The following is a 15,691-nucleotide window of genomic DNA, read 5'->3' on the forward strand; positions in this document are numbered from 1 at the left end:
TAGCTCATCACAGTACGTCAGGAAGAAATATTGGTGGTGAACTTAATCTCATTTGAACAGGATAAATAGTATATTCTACAAAGCCAAAATTAACAGTTACTGAATAAAGTTAGTGAAGAGCTTTCAGAAGGGAGTATTGAACAGGCTCCATGAACTTTAAGTTTCTCCAGAGGATTTTTTTTTTTAATGCTGTTCACTAGACAGGAAAGGCAATGCATTAACCTTGTAAATTTCACTGAAGAAAAGGCAATGAGCTGTCTATAGAACATCCTGTCTTCAGATTTTGAAATCTCCAGCTAAAATACTACTCTAACAATGCAGTAAAGACTGACATTTTAAACATCATTACATGTTAGGCCCTGGCTCTTCATGTCAAGCTGTAGTAACATTTATATTAACATACCATTGAGGGACAAGATATTTTTCTTAATTGTGAGATTCATCTCACAAGTGATCACTTACAATTCAGTTTAATCAAATCTGAGAAATACAACTGGAGACTATGGAAAATCACAGAACATGACGTATCCCCTTCTGTGTCTTCTGAATGCTTAGCTTTCAGTTAATGTTTTCAGCACTTCTGGAAATGACTTTCCCTGCCTACTGTAAGTCAATGTATTGGGCTATGAAGGTAACCTTGCAGAATAATCTCTCTAGACAAACAAGGGTGGCAGCGACAGCAGCAACAGCAAATATATATAATATATGCGCCAGGCAAGTTAGGAGTTGGCATCACAGTTTTGTTTGTACCCATTGAAATCTTGTAGGTTTAACATGCAGGACTTAAATGCCTTATACTGTGTATGCCTTGAAAGAATTCTTCCTACACAATGCTGACTCAAAAACAAAAAGATCCCACACCAAATCAATTCGGTTGCACTTTGAGTGCTCACTGGATATCCCTTGTGCAACTTGTGAAACAAGAGCTTAAGGACTTTTTAGGCTTTGCCTCTGTGCTCTTTAACTGCAGTGTCTTCCTAGAGAGAATTTGGAATTAAATAAGGACAAAATCTATAGCTCTAGGCTTGATGCAGAAATTATTGAGTGAGGTTCTATGGCTTTTGTGCAGGAGATTTGACTAGATCATGATAATCCCTTCTGGCATTTATAATCTATGAATCTATAAGGCACAGAGGAAGAAGGATATCAAGGGAATTAGTTAAATTTGCTGGAGTTTTTTGAATCTGTATTGAGGGGTGTGGGGCTCTGTCTAGAGTCCTAGTTGAGAAAAAATCTAGATAAAGATGCAGCCAGAAGCATTTTAATACCATTGTATTTTCCTTTCATTTTTACACATCTCTTCTGTTGGCTGTGACACCTGACCCTTTATTGTGGTAGCCATTCTTGTTTTACTAGAAAGTATTGCTTCTGGTAGGATGACTGTCCAGTCTCCAACTCTGGCTTTTCTTTACATTTCTGTTCAGTCTGTACTCCTATTTCAAAACACAGAAATTGTCAGAGTGAAACCAACTTGTACTCAGAGTTTGCTACCTTACTTCTGGCAAAGGAGGTTTTAAAACCTATAGTACACTTCACACAATTAATACTATATCATTGTTGGAGGGGGTTGCTTCCTGTTTCCCGATGGTGACCAATTTCTAGCCTCGGTCATCCAGCTGATGTTCAAACTCTTCTGTTCTCACTCTGTGTCCTTCATGTGCTGCATGCAGTGGCTTAAAATGAGATAACAACAAGGAGTCTGGTGGCACCTTAAAGACTAACAGATTTATTTGGGCATAAGCTTTCGTGAGTAAAAACCTCACTTCTTCGGATGCATAGAGTGAAAGTTACAGATGCAGGCATTATATACTGACACATGGAGAGCAGGGAGTTACTTCACTCTATGCATCGGAAGAAGTGAGGTTTTTACTCACGAAAGCTTATGCCCAAATAAATCTGTTAGTCTTTAAGGTGCCACCAGACTCCTTGTTGTTTTTGTAGATACAGACTAACACGGCTACCCCCTGATACTTGACAAAATGAGATGGTGACTCCTGCACTCTGAGCAAGTACTACATCTAAGATATGCTATGCTTTAACAAGGGTTGTGGTTGATTATCCATCACTGGAAATGTTATTCGATCTAGATTGTCTTTTTATAAGAGATGCTGTAGTTCAAACAAAAATTAATTCAGAGAAGCCCCGTGGGCTGTTATGCAGGAGGTCAGACCAGATAATCACAGTGGTCACTCTGGCTTTATAATCTATAGAGCAGGACTACCAATATTTGGATGCCTTTGCTTGGTGGGGAGACTAGGACTTCAGTCAGCTCACTGCTGATATCAGTTCTTTAATGGCTGACATTTTTCTTGCTGCTGCTATTAGTGGCAATGTTCTAATTAGAAAAGTTACCTGAGTGCTACATGTCATGCAGTCATTCTGTACTGTTCCCTTTCTCTTCTTCCCTTCTTGTGCTTGCAAGAAATGATTAATGCATAGGAAGAATGGTGGAGGTGGAGTTAATATTTAAGCAGTTTGGTGTGACACCCCTGCAGTTGCAAGGGCACTGTTGTGCTACAGAGAAGTATAATACCTTCTCCTTTCCACAAACCTGGTGTGGAGGATTTCACTAGCAACTGAACTTTGAATAGCCCTGACCCTCTCCTTTTTACTTGAGTGTTTCACTTCTGAGGAAACTAACTTGACATATGTTTCCTTTTTTAAAGGTTCCAGGTAATGCAGCTTGCACTTGAGACCACCTGCTAGCCTTTGGTTTGTGTTTTTTTTTTTTTTTTTTTAAACTGCATCTCTCCATTAAATATATTTCTGTGTCTGATACATAGACTTGTAGGATTGGGGAACCAGACAATGCAAAGTGCCATTTGCTGCACAAAGTTAACTGAAAACAGGGCGTTTTTTTCCCTTATCTTTCAATTATAGTCATCTTAGGTGGCATATGAGCAGGGAAATACTTTTCAGAAAGTGGTTTGTTTTAAAACCTGGACACTATTCCGGGAGTGTGTTCTTGGCTTCCAGACTGTGGCACATTTTGATCTGTTTCCTTGTTACATCACCAACATCATAGCTTATATCTGATGGCATTCACATCTGAAATGGTGTCATTGCCTCACCTTAGTCTGACTAAACTAAGAAAACTGAAATGTTCCCCATTCCTCAGGCTTTCATCCTTGTTATAAACAGGATGAGGGGGCATTATGAAGAGTTCCTTCATTAAGCAGCTTCTGCCTCAGAAGATGTGTGAATTGGAAGCAAGTGTGTGCTGAGGTGAGATCATATATGGCATTCTGAGTAACTTGGATACCTTGCCAAAAAAGCTTCCTGTTTTACCTGTCACTAGGAGATTCATGACCTGTGGAACTTAAGTTTCTGTGTCTGTTTACCGCACTAGATTTGAACACAAGATAAATCAGCGACACTGACAAGATGGTGCCTGTTTCTCCTGTACTACTGGATACCTTTCTTTCTGCTAAAACTAACATTACAGACTGGTTCTAGATTGCCTGATGTGGTTTATTCTAGTTTTCATCAACAAGAATCCAGTATGGCTCTTCTTATTTTGTCCTGGCAAGAATATATATGAGCAGCATTTGGGACTAAAGTTATGACTTGCATTTTAGACCTGTGAGATAATATAACACACCCTTTTTGCATGCCTGGATAGCCCGGTGTGGTGATATGATAGGAAATTACTAGTAGGTTCAACTGACTCTGCTGTGTAATATATGATGTCTCTTGTGCAGAAAATGTTGGATTGGCCTCTATTGGATTAAAATCCAACAGTGTAACCAGACAGCACTAAAGATCTACCCATATAAGAGACTAAAGTAATCTGTCAAAATCAGGGCTTTCCTGACTTGGGAAAACAACACATGCAGGTAGGGTGACCAGATGTCCTGATTTTATAGGGACAGTCCCAATATTTGGGGCTTTTTTTATATGGGCTCCTAAAACCCAATCCCCTGTCCCAATTTTTCACACTTGCTATCTGGTTACCCTACATGCAGGGCACCTGCATTAGGAGATGTACTGGTCAAGCTACATCAGCTAGATAAGGGGTAGTCAATTTTTTTGGGTCAAGGTCCACATTTCTTGGTCAAGGTATATTCAGGGTCCAGACTCTGGAGAAAATAATTTTGAAAGAATCAGTAATGATAATCAGTAAATAAAGATTTTGGAGTCTGTTCAAAAGCATCTGGTGGTCCAGATTTGGCCCAGGGCCTGCCTATTGAGTATCCCAGCTTGGACTACATTTCAGACTTAGTGATTTCAAGAATAAGATTTAACAAGGTCACTATATGCTCGGGGTGAGGACTAGTACTTTTTTGGCTAAGACCTGCTAGATTGTGCACACGTGCTGTGCTGATATCCTTGTTCACATTTTGGTGTTTTTCCATTCTGTTCCATTCTATAGTGCTCCGGAACCTATTGGTTACCTGTGTTGTGGACTGAAAATGCAGTGTTGAGGTCTTGTAAGCCTGTGTACACTAGGGACAAGGATGAGACCATCACACTTTTGACCTCATGCCAAAAGCCTTATAAAGAGATGTCATACAGTGACTTAGCAGTAAGAGGTTCTGCGTAAACGATAGCAAAGATCTCAAACTGCACTGACCACTGTGACTTTTCCATTTGCATGTGACAAAACTTAGCTATAGAATGAAAAAAAATTCTTTTGTTCATCTCCTTACCTTGCCTTCAGCGCAGCAGAGAATTGCATACATGCAGCTTGGGTGGTAGAAAAAGCTTGGCTGGGGGGTCGGGGTAACAGCTTCATGATTGAGAGTTTCATTGGCATACTAGCACTGAGTGAAGTGATGGGTGGCTGTCTTGGTAGCTTAAATAGGTTTCCTGTGTAGCTACATTCTCTGAATATCTCTAATTTAATTTGAGAGCCTCTATTTCTAGATTAGAAGTCCCTCTTTCTGCCAGAAATCACGCCACGGTACTTCATCTTCTGTTGCAAAACAGTTGCTGGCTCAAATAAATAAATTCTTGAAAACATTACAGTCCACTTCTGAAGGCTCTCAGAGCTGACACAGTTGAGTCATTTGATTGGTCCTCTTCCAAACTGGCTGCATTTAATTCACTTCACAAAAAGGAGACCTTTTATTATTAAATTCTTTACATTCTGGGGTTCTTAGCTTGTTTGAACTCCAAGACTCTCCCACTACAGGATTAAAAGCTTCTTTCAGGCATTAGCGATTAGTATTCTGGCAGTGCCTGAGACATTGTACATGTGCAGAAAGATGACTTTCCTAAATATCTCTGTTAATAGTTTCTCTGACGCTTTTTACTAAAGTGTGGTACTTGAGACTTGAACTGTGCAAATGCTTAACTTGTTAGTTCTGTTGCTGTATATATTCAAGTATTTAAAAGGAGTTGAGACCCAAGCTGAAATTAGTAGGGGAGAGTTTCATACCAGTTTAGCATTTTAATCAATGAATATATATATTAAAGATGAAAGCTAGATCAAAAATATTCTGACATTTTGAAGCTTCCATCAAATATCTCTGGCTTCCCACCATATGAAGTGGGTTCTAGCCCATGAAAGCTTATTTGTTAGTCTCTAAGGTGCCAGAAGGACTCCTTGTTGTTTTTGCTGATACAGACTATCATGGCTACCACTCTGAAACTTTTTCCCTTTGAGGATGCAGAAGCAATAATTTAATGAAGCACTTACAAATAAGTTGCTGTCACTTTGTAGTGTGTTAACCATGTGGTGCAAGGAAAAGGGATCTTCTCACACTATGATTACTGGAACCAGTAGTTGTCAGGAGTAGAGTTGACTGTAAGATAACAATTCCATTTGTGAAGTATTTCAAAACTTTGTCTTCATTTCATTGGAATAAAACCCAAAAATTTAAAACTTCTCCAAAGAAAAACTTTTAAAAGCTGCATTTTGGGTAAATCAAAGTGTTTTGATTTTATATTATCAAAATACTGTGTGCAGTGGTGGTGTAGCCATGTTGGCCCCAGAATATGAGACACAAGGTGGATGAGGTAATATCTTTTATTGGACCAACTTGAGCTTTTGCGCTTACACAGAGCTCTTCAAGGCCTGAAGAGCTCTGTGTAAGTTCAAAAGCTTGTCTCTCACCAACAGTAGTTGGTCCAATGAAAGTTATTACCTCACCTACCTTGTGTCTCTATCAAAATACTATAAGTCAAAACAAAGTAGCTTTACAAAGTCAACATGTTTAACTTCAAAATGCCTCTTAAAGATCTCATTAATTGCCAGTTAATTATTCACCAAGTTCTTTAATTTTAATGTCATAGATAAGACTTTAGTATCATCCCCTGAGTATTCAGATGCATTTCGCAGTGTTATCCATGAGTATTGCATATCAGCCAAATCTTAGCCTTTTCATTTCTCCTCAAAGATGTTGAATTGGATGGGTGACTTTGTCCTGGGAAGCAGTGACTCTGAAAAAGATTTGGGGGGGGGTGGCAAATAATGACCTGAACATGAACTCTGTGCAATGCTGTGGCAAATGGGGCCAATGAAATCTTTGGATGCATAAACAAGGAAATATTGAGTAGGAGTAGTGCTGTTTTACTTTTGTATTTGGCACTGGTGTGGCAGCTGCTGGAATATTGTATCCAGTCTGGCGTCATCAGTTCTAGAAGAATTGTTGATCGGAGAGGGCGCAGAGAAGAGCCCCAAGAATGATTAAAGGATTAGAAAACATGCCTTATAGTGATTTGAGTTTCTTGGGTTAGCCTTTAGCAAATTGTTCCAATTGTTATGGTGGATTCTCCATTGCTGGCAATTTAAAATCCAGATTGGATGTTTTTCTAAAAGATATGCTCTAGGAATTATTTTGGGGAAGTTTTATGACCTGTCAGGTTCCATCTGGCCTTAGAATGAGGAGAACATAGATTCTATTAGGAACACATACTAACGCTAGTGATTCCATGGTTAGCCTTAGAAATACAAGGTATGATAGTTGTTCAGTGACTGTCAGTACATGTTTTCCAATTTAAATTTCTAGATCTTAATGAGTTTCTTAAATGCAGAAAGTTACTAACTTCTTATGCTGCTACCAAAAATAGTGTAAAAAGAACAGGAGTACTTGTGGCACCTTAGAGACTAACAAATTTATTTGAGCATAAGCTTTCGTGGGCTACAGCCCACTTCTTCGGATGCATAGAATAGTGCAGCTCTGAAGTAGGAATGTTGATTAGCTGTTCCTGCGAGGTTAATAGGTGGGTATCTTCCCTCTCTTCCCCCCCCCCCCTTTCCCCTTTGTTGAAAAACTTCATGTATAAGCAGTGCTGCAATTTGTGTGTGTTAATGAATGCATGAAGAATAAGAAACAGGTTTTTCTGATATGAAAACTGAAGTGAATGTTTCAGATAGCAAATATTTGCTGGAGAATACATTGACTTTTCAAGTAATTAGGGAAACATTTGTGTCTTTATGACAATTCTGCAGGAGTTAAATTTTTCTAATACTAGTCATTAAGCTCCATTCAGTTGTGTTACATAATTTCCTGAAGTTAGTCATATGAATGCAGAAAGATAAATGTTATAGGGACGCGGTTTGAGAGCTAAATGGTGGTAACTAGATCTTATTTCAGCATCCTACAGCAAAAGGAATAGACCTGAAAGTACAACAAACAACTTGATTTTTAACTATTTACAGTCATGTAAGGAAGATGTTAGACACACATGAAGCTTTTCAGTTATGAGAACAAGAAAGTCTTGTTTCCTGCTCTTAAATTGGGTGCACAGTCTGGAGGTGGTAATGTGCTGGATTCAACCTGTAGAAGCCTGTACTAGAGCGAGAGTGTGGCAGAACTTCAGCATGGAAATTTCAGCATGGAAAGTACACTGCTATAGCAACTCCCTCTTTTCTCTCAAGGGAAAATATGCCTAGCAAAGCAGAAAGTATCTCAAAGGGATAGTCATTACAAAAGCAAGACTGGGTGAAGTTGAAACAGAATAACAATATACAGAAAAAGCTGTGTTATCTGTCACTCTAGCAACTGGAAAGCTCTAGAAACTGGCATTTTGGGGTTCCAGATCCAGGCAACGCTCACCTTGGGTCGCTCCCTGCAAGCGGCAACATGTCCCTGCTGCTCCTAGGAGGAGGAATGGCCATGGGGGCTCCATGCGCTGCCCGTGCTCTGAGCACTGGCTCCACAGCTCCCATTGGCCAAGCACCAGGGCCAATGGGAGCTGCAGGGTTGGTGCCTGCGGGTGGAGGCAGTGCGCAGAGCCCCCTGGCTATGCCTCCGCCTAGGGGCAGCAGGGACATGTCATTGCTTGCGGAGCACTGCCCGGATCCGGCACCCTGCACTCCGTCTCGCACCCCAACACTCAGCCCCAAGCTCCATCCCACACCCAAACTCCCTCCCTCAATTGGTAAGTGTAAGTGAATTTATTCCAAAGCCTCCTGTATTGACACCTCAACCTGGGACAGTCCCTCAGATTTCTCACCTAAAAAAGAATGGCTCATGTGTGGGAATCTCCTTCACATTTTCTTCATTGAAGACAATGCAAACAATTCATTTAGCTTCGCCACAATGACCTTGACTTAAGTGTTCCGTAAGCACCTCGATTGTCCAGAGGCCACACTGATTGTTTTGTAGGCTTCCTGCTTTTTATGTATTTAAAAAAAATAATTTGCTGTTTTTGAGTCTTTTGCTAGCTGCTTTTCAGATTATAATTAGGCAGGCCAAAACATACTTCACTTGCCAGTTTGTTCCTTTCTATTTTCCTTAGTAGAATTTGACTTCCAATTTTTAAAGGATGCCTTTTTGCCTCTAACTGCTGCTTTTACTCTGTTTAGCCATGGTGGCATTTTTTGATCCTCTTACTGTTGGTTTTAATTTGGGGTATACATTTAATTTGAGCCTCTTACGATGCTTTTTAAAAATTTGCATGCAGCTGTCAGGCATTTCACTCTTGTGACTGTTCCTTTTAATTTCCATTTAATTAGCGTCCTCATTTTTGTGTAGGTCCCCTTTCTGAAGTTTAATGCTACTGTGGTCGGCTTCTTTGATATTCGCACGCCCTCCCAGCCCCAAGGATGTTAAATTTAATTATATTATGGTTACTATAACCAAGCGGTTCAGCTGTTTTCACTTCTTGGACCAGATCACGTGCTCCACTTAAGACTAAGGCCTAGTCTTCACTTACCGGCTGGTCCGGAGGCACGCAATCGATGTTCTGTGATCGATTTATCGCGTCTGGTTAAGACGCGATAAATCGATCCCGGATCGATCCCGGAAGTGTCCACAATCGGCGCCGGTACTCCAGCTCTCCGAGAGGAGTACGCAGCGTCGACGGGGGGAGACTTCCGGCCGCGTCTAGACCCCGGTAAGTCCGGACTAAGGTACTTCGAATTCAGCTACGTTATTAACGTTATTAACGTAGCTGAATTTGCGTACCTTAGTCCGAAGTCCGGACTAAGTGGGGACCAGCCCTTAATCAAGAATTGCCTCTCCTCTTATGGGTTTCAGGACTAGCTGTCCCAAGAAACAGTTATTAATGGTGTCTAGAAACTTTTTCTGCATCATGTCCTGAGATGACATGTACCCAGTCAATATGGGGATAGTTGAAATCCCCCATTATTATGGAGTTTTCTATTTTTATAGCCTCTCTAATCTCCCTGAGCATTTCACAATCACCATCCTGGTCAGGTGGTTGGTAGACTATTCCTACTGCTATATTCTTATTATTCAAGCATAGAATTTCTGTCCATAGAGATTCTATGGTAGTTTGATTAATTTAACATTTTTAGTATGTTAGACTCTATGCTTTCTTTCACACATAGTGCTACTCCCCCGGCAGCACAACTTATTCTGTCATTCCTATATATTGTGTACCCTGTTGTGTGTCCAATTGATTGTCGTGATTCATTTAAGTTTCTGTCGTGGCTGTTATATCAGTATCCTCATTTAATATCAGGCACTCAAATTCACCCATCTTGATATTTAGACTTCTAGCACTTATAAAATTTGTCACTTTTTGGTTGTCTGCCTTCATGTAATGTAATTGAATGGGGATTCTTTTTCATTTGACTGTTTCTCATCAGTTCCTACCTGTACTTTATCAATTTTATCCTCTCCTTTTGTCTAGGATATAGAGAATCCTGGGTAATAGATCCTCCCCTATGGGATATCTTTGATCAAACCATGTGAGACTAAGGCAAATAAGGATCAAAAATAACTCTGAACAGCTTTCTGACTTGATTTGTTATTGGCATAACCTGATCTTACTCATTTTCTCTGTAGTTGAACTTATGAAAGCAACAATCCTTATCTTTTTTTTTTTGAGGGACTTGACCTGTACTTAATTACTGTATCTACTTGTGACACTGAGTCACTTTGGGGAGACTTAATATGTAACCAACCTTGGTGCATAGTTCTCATCATAGAACACTTTTTGAATAAAAAATCAGTTTAGCCACACAGGAGATGCTAGATAGACTCAATGCTGAATGTTTAGTAGTTTGGAGCAAAAGCAATATATCAGTTTGTAGAGCAGTGAGTGCCTTGTCTACTGAGAAAGCACCTTTTATTAAATTTCTATCATAAGAAAATTAGAATCAGCAAAGTTTGGGTGAGGTTCATTAAATGGTAGTCTCCTACAACTGTAGTAAAAGTGCGTGATCAGAAGTCTGACTAAATATGGCACCTCCTGCTCCCTGAGTGCATTCTGAGTCATATCTACTTAATTTAGTGACACACATGTTTAAATAATAGCACCGCAGAACCAACACAGCTATGCCATGAGACTCTTATAGCTGATGTTTAAAGTAGATTTTTACCTGGATTTATTCATGGTGTGGAGGGGAGGACTGATTGAGTTGGGTACAGTTTAAGATGACTTGCTGCTTGTCCCACATTTGCTTCACTCCTCCTCCTTTTAGGAGTTCATTTACATTATAAAAAAAAAATGTGGACACTTCTACAACCATTCAGGTACCTTTGGCTGTTCTTGGCATTCCTTGTCACTTGCAGTGAAGGAGATTCTGTTCTGGCTCATACCTACTAACCAGACTAGTAGAAAAGGAACTTCAACCATTACATCAGAAACACATGTTAATTGACTTGTTGTGATGGGTAAACTAGGAAACGCAGCCTGACATTAAAATTCCAGGTTGATTCTGCAACACTGATCCTTCTATATGTCTTGTTGCTTGTAAAGTGCAAACACTTGATATGGTAGTCACTGGCTACGTCTACACTGTGACCTCGGCATGTGATTCCTCTGGTGTGTACACATCGGTGCTAGCTCTCATCAAGCTACTGTGAGTATGAATAGCAGTGTAACCGTGGTAGCATGGGTAGCAGCAATAGAGGCATGCCAAGTACATGCCCACTGGTTTCCACGGGGTCTGTTCTCTACATGGCTCAGCCATGCCTCCGCTACCTGTGCTACCGCAGCTATGCTGTTTATACTCTCACTAGCTCGATAAGACCTAGCACCAGTACGTGTATACCACTGGGGGAGTCACGCATAGTTCATGGTGTAGACGTAGCCATTGAGACAAACTTGAAAACCCATGGCAACAATTATCTTTCAGAGGAGACCTGGGTGGAGTCACATACTTCATGCTAAATTTCTTGTTAAAATATAGAAGCCAAGTCTGTCTTTTGTTTAACAGATTATTTTGTGTCTGAATAAATCTTGTTCAGTAGTATTGCTAAATTTAGGAAGGAAAAGCAGCGTCAGAACAAGGAAATCAACAGGCTCTTAGAATGGCACTGTCTGAAAGTTCATGTTCATGAACTACCATGTTCGTGATAGAGGTTTTAAACCGCTATATACATTCATACCTACAGATACAAGCTTCAGTCCTTCAGAACTAGGTTCTTATCATAGTGCCTCCCTGGGATGTGAACCAAGATTTCTTAGTGATGTGGTTCCAAGGTACATATCAAAATGCACGCTTCCGTAGTACACAGCGTTGCTCCAGGTATATAACAGTAATTTAAACATTCCATGTCAGAAAGGTGCCGTATGTAATGATTATTTGAAGTGACTTGTTTACCTAGTTTGAGTAACAAGTGGATATCTTGAAACGCTAACCTATGAAGATAAAATTTAAAATGTAACTCTAAACAACTGCTAGTTAACAGATCAAGTGTGGCAATGGTCAGTTGGAGACTGCCATTCTACTCTTTTTAGTTACTGAGCTAAAGCGACATAAAACCATTGTTGAAAGAATTGACTCAATCACTTCTGCTATACAATAATTTGAAATTGAAAACCGCTTCCTCTTCTCTTTACAGGGGCAGGAGACATTGTTGCAATTATGATCAGCAATCTGCAAGGCCTGGACATCTTACGCCGGATTGAGAAGGGCTTTCAAGTGACTATGGTTATTGAAGTAGGGAAAAAGCATGCACCCTGGATGAATCACTATTCAATCTTCTTTGTCTCAGTGTCGTTTTTCATTGTCACAGCAGCAACTGTGGGCTACTTCATATTTTATTCTGCTAGAAGATTCAGGGTTGCAAGAGCTCAGAACAGGAGAGAGGTTAGTTTCTCTCATATATTTGACACTTGCTTATTTATGTTGTACATGGGCATATTGTAATGGGAGATGGTGGTGGTTGTAGCTCTACCTGCAGGATCTTTCCACTGGCCTAGGGAATTCTGGGGCTACATCCGTCATGCAAAATGAAAAAGCTTGAACCCTGGGTCTTGGCTTTATTTGGGCTTGAACCGTCCACGCTTGTGGGGTCTGAGAGCCTGAGTCCAAGTCTAACAGACGTGTGTAGATAGAAGGGGAGTTTTGGGGCTTCCACTGAAGTGCAGACATACCCTTGGAAGCTATGCATTGTGATAACTTTCTACATTACTTTCACAGAAACAAAGCTCCCTCTTCATAATGATCCTATCGCAGTTAACGTGAAACTTGATAGCAGTGATTTCCAGACCTGGGGGCATGACACTATTATTTCCCAGTTGGTTATGATATTGTTGACCTCTCCAGCTAAACCAGTGCTGGTTCCTTTCCCTTCAAATGTTTGTGAAATCTTGATTTGGGTTTTTTATAGAATTCCATATGCCTGATAAACTGAATTCATGCAAGTAGTGAAAGGCTCAGTCTTTTGTTGATGTATTTATTTTAACCTATGACCACCTAATATGCTATTACAATGCAGACCCCAGTGTATCAAAAGCTTCTAGTTCTAATAGGTTGGCTTCCCAGTGAACATAAGACCAACTGTCATCTGCTTCAGTTGTGGAAAAATAGAATAAAGTTACTTAACATTCTACTAACAGAATATGAACTGATAGGCATCAGTTTTCCCACCACTGGAAGCAACTGAACATTCATATTAAAATTCATAGACTTAGTGCATGTGCTTTCCAGTTGTTCTTGCGTTATTACTGTGAAGCTTATGTATACAGTAGAACCTTTCCAACTTGCACAAAAATTATAGCTTTTTCCCTACCTCAGATTTAGTAGTAGATGCAGTAGTTACTCTACAAAATGACACTACAGACTATTTCATGAAGCTTACACTAAATGTGTGCTATAAATGAGCAAAGTACAATTGATGTGCATGTTTGTGTTCATTTGTTTGCAAAATCCAGTAACTTGTAATGAGGCTCCCCCATCACTAATGCATACTAGTAATGGTCTACTGTAGTAAATTCACCATGACTTTAAGTAATAGTTCTTACTGCTCCTCCAGGGGTGTGCCAGAAGATGTAGTGACACTTGAAACAGCAGAAAACATTCTTTCCTTAAAAATTTCATGAATTAAGAAGGCTCTAAAAGCTTAGTCTTGCAAGTTCTACAGTGTGCTCCTTGGAGAGGATTATAAAACACTGAATGAACAAATGCAGAAGTTATTTTAAATGTATTGCTTAAGGTCACTTTTGTGCTTCCTTAGGTGGGACTTCCCGGTCTGAGGATGTTTTGTGTCTTTAAAATGCTAAATATTATATTTCCCCAAACTCTCTTCCCAAGGCATTACAAAAAGCCAATTTTTATTATCTGGAACACTTAACAAAACATCTGCTCCAACTGCTTGTTTTGTACAGCAGCTATAATAAACATTATCCCTAGAGCTGTGACCTAATAATAATGCTGATATTAGATCATGTGATAAAACTTTTGGCTATTAGCATTTCCTGTCTCCTAGTTTTGTGATAAAAGACACAACCCAGAGACATTCAAGAGTCTTCAAAGCCAGGTGCACACATGAGTTTCCTATTTTAGGATTTTTAGCAAAGAAGGAAATTGCTTTAGAAATTTAACATTAATAAGACACTCCTCATCAAAGGAAATTACTGAATTTCAACTTTTGGTGTCAAAAGCATGTTGACATATTATAAAACTGTAATCTTAGATTTTAAAGCCCCAGCAGGGACTTGCATGGAAACTTGTTGACTAATTAGTATCTCTTGATATCAACTATGTGGTAATTTATGATCAGCTAATATAATTAATACAAATTATGTCTCCAGTTTGACTGCTTCACAGTTGATATTCTAGTCACAAAGAGCTCCTAAAATCTTGGGGACAAATCTATAATGGGCCTTAATTTGGTATGAGAATCTAGTCCTATCGTTTCTTCTCCCCATGGAAAGCATAGGCCAATGGCTGTAGTCACTAGTAGGCAGAAGGGCTGAATGTGCCAAATATGAACAGCCATTTCTATATGGTCCTTATTGTATCATTCGGGAGCCTACCAGAACACGTGATCCTCTCTGGTGACTTTGCAAGGGCTGTTCTCTCTCCAGCTTTCTTTCCAGGGCTTCCGGTAAATCCCCAGTCTTCTGGAGCTGTGAAAAGAGGATCTGATAAACAGTTCTCTCCCCCAACCCATAGTGCAGTAAAGAGATACTCAAAGTAACAGGTGGTTTTCTGATTGTCTCAGAGCAAATCACAGATTTGGTGCTTGGATACTTGTGACTGATAAAACAACCTGTCCTTCATCTCAGATGATTTCACTGATAACCCTCCCACATAATCTCCTAAATACGCTTGTTCATCCAGTCCATGAACTGGACTGCTTGAAACAAGCTAGCATAGGTCAAAATTCAAAGAAGAAACATGAGAATGTCATAACTGTGTCACTGTAGTAGCAAACATAGTCATAACTTGTAAACCTAGTGAATGGGTAAACTGACTCACTAGGAATGTAGCCCAACTCCAGTTAACCTACATTACAGTCTCCATTCCTGGTAGGCTATAAGGTTAGAGAGATGGATATAAAAATGTTTCTTGTGAATCTAACCAGGACAGCTGAACATCAGTTATAGCATGATTATTGTAGAATTTTAGCTCAATTAAGTTTTCAATATGTAGTTTGAGAACCTCTTGTTTGTAAGTTTGAGCTCTTTACTTATGGATATTAATTCTAATAGAGTACCTCCAAATCTCATGGCTATAGGTAATGTCAGGGGATCTACTGCTTCCATGGGGTACTAGGTGAAAATACAGCAGATAGGGTTCAGGTACATCATCTGTGAAATGTGCTAGACAGCTTGCTAGTTTTAATCAAGCTACACATTTGTCTTAATCTGTTACATAAGAACATAAGTGTCCATACTGTTTTAGACCAGTGTTGCATCTAACCCGGCCAGTATCTTGTCTTCAAACAGTAGCCAATGCCTGATGTTTCAAAGGGAATGAACGGAACAGGGTAATCACTTGATGATGCATCCCTGTCATCCAGTCCCATCTGGCAGTCAAAGGCCCATGCACACCCAGAGCATGGGGTTGCGTCCCCGACCAGCTTAGCTAATAACCATT

General features: G+C 39.8%; 1 protein-coding gene across 3 annotated transcripts in view; it reads left to right on the plus strand.

Moving 5' to 3' along the window:
- The window catches only part of RNF128 (ring finger protein 128), a 70,754-nt gene that overhangs the window by 37,411 nt on the left and 17,652 nt on the right, over nt 1-15,691 (plus strand). For all 3 annotated transcript variants that reach the window (XM_065556704.1, XM_005298977.5, XM_024106000.3), the window contains one exon: nt 12,207-12,454. In XM_065556704.1, the coding sequence (XP_065412776.1) occupies nt 12,207-12,454 (248 nt within the window). The remainder of the gene's footprint in view (nt 1-12,206; nt 12,455-15,691) is intronic.

The sequence above is a fragment of the Chrysemys picta genome, chromosome 9 (assembly GCF_011386835.1).
Source record: "Chrysemys picta bellii isolate R12L10 chromosome 9, ASM1138683v2, whole genome shotgun sequence".
Lineage (NCBI taxonomy): Eukaryota > Metazoa > Chordata > Testudines > Emydidae > Chrysemys > Chrysemys picta.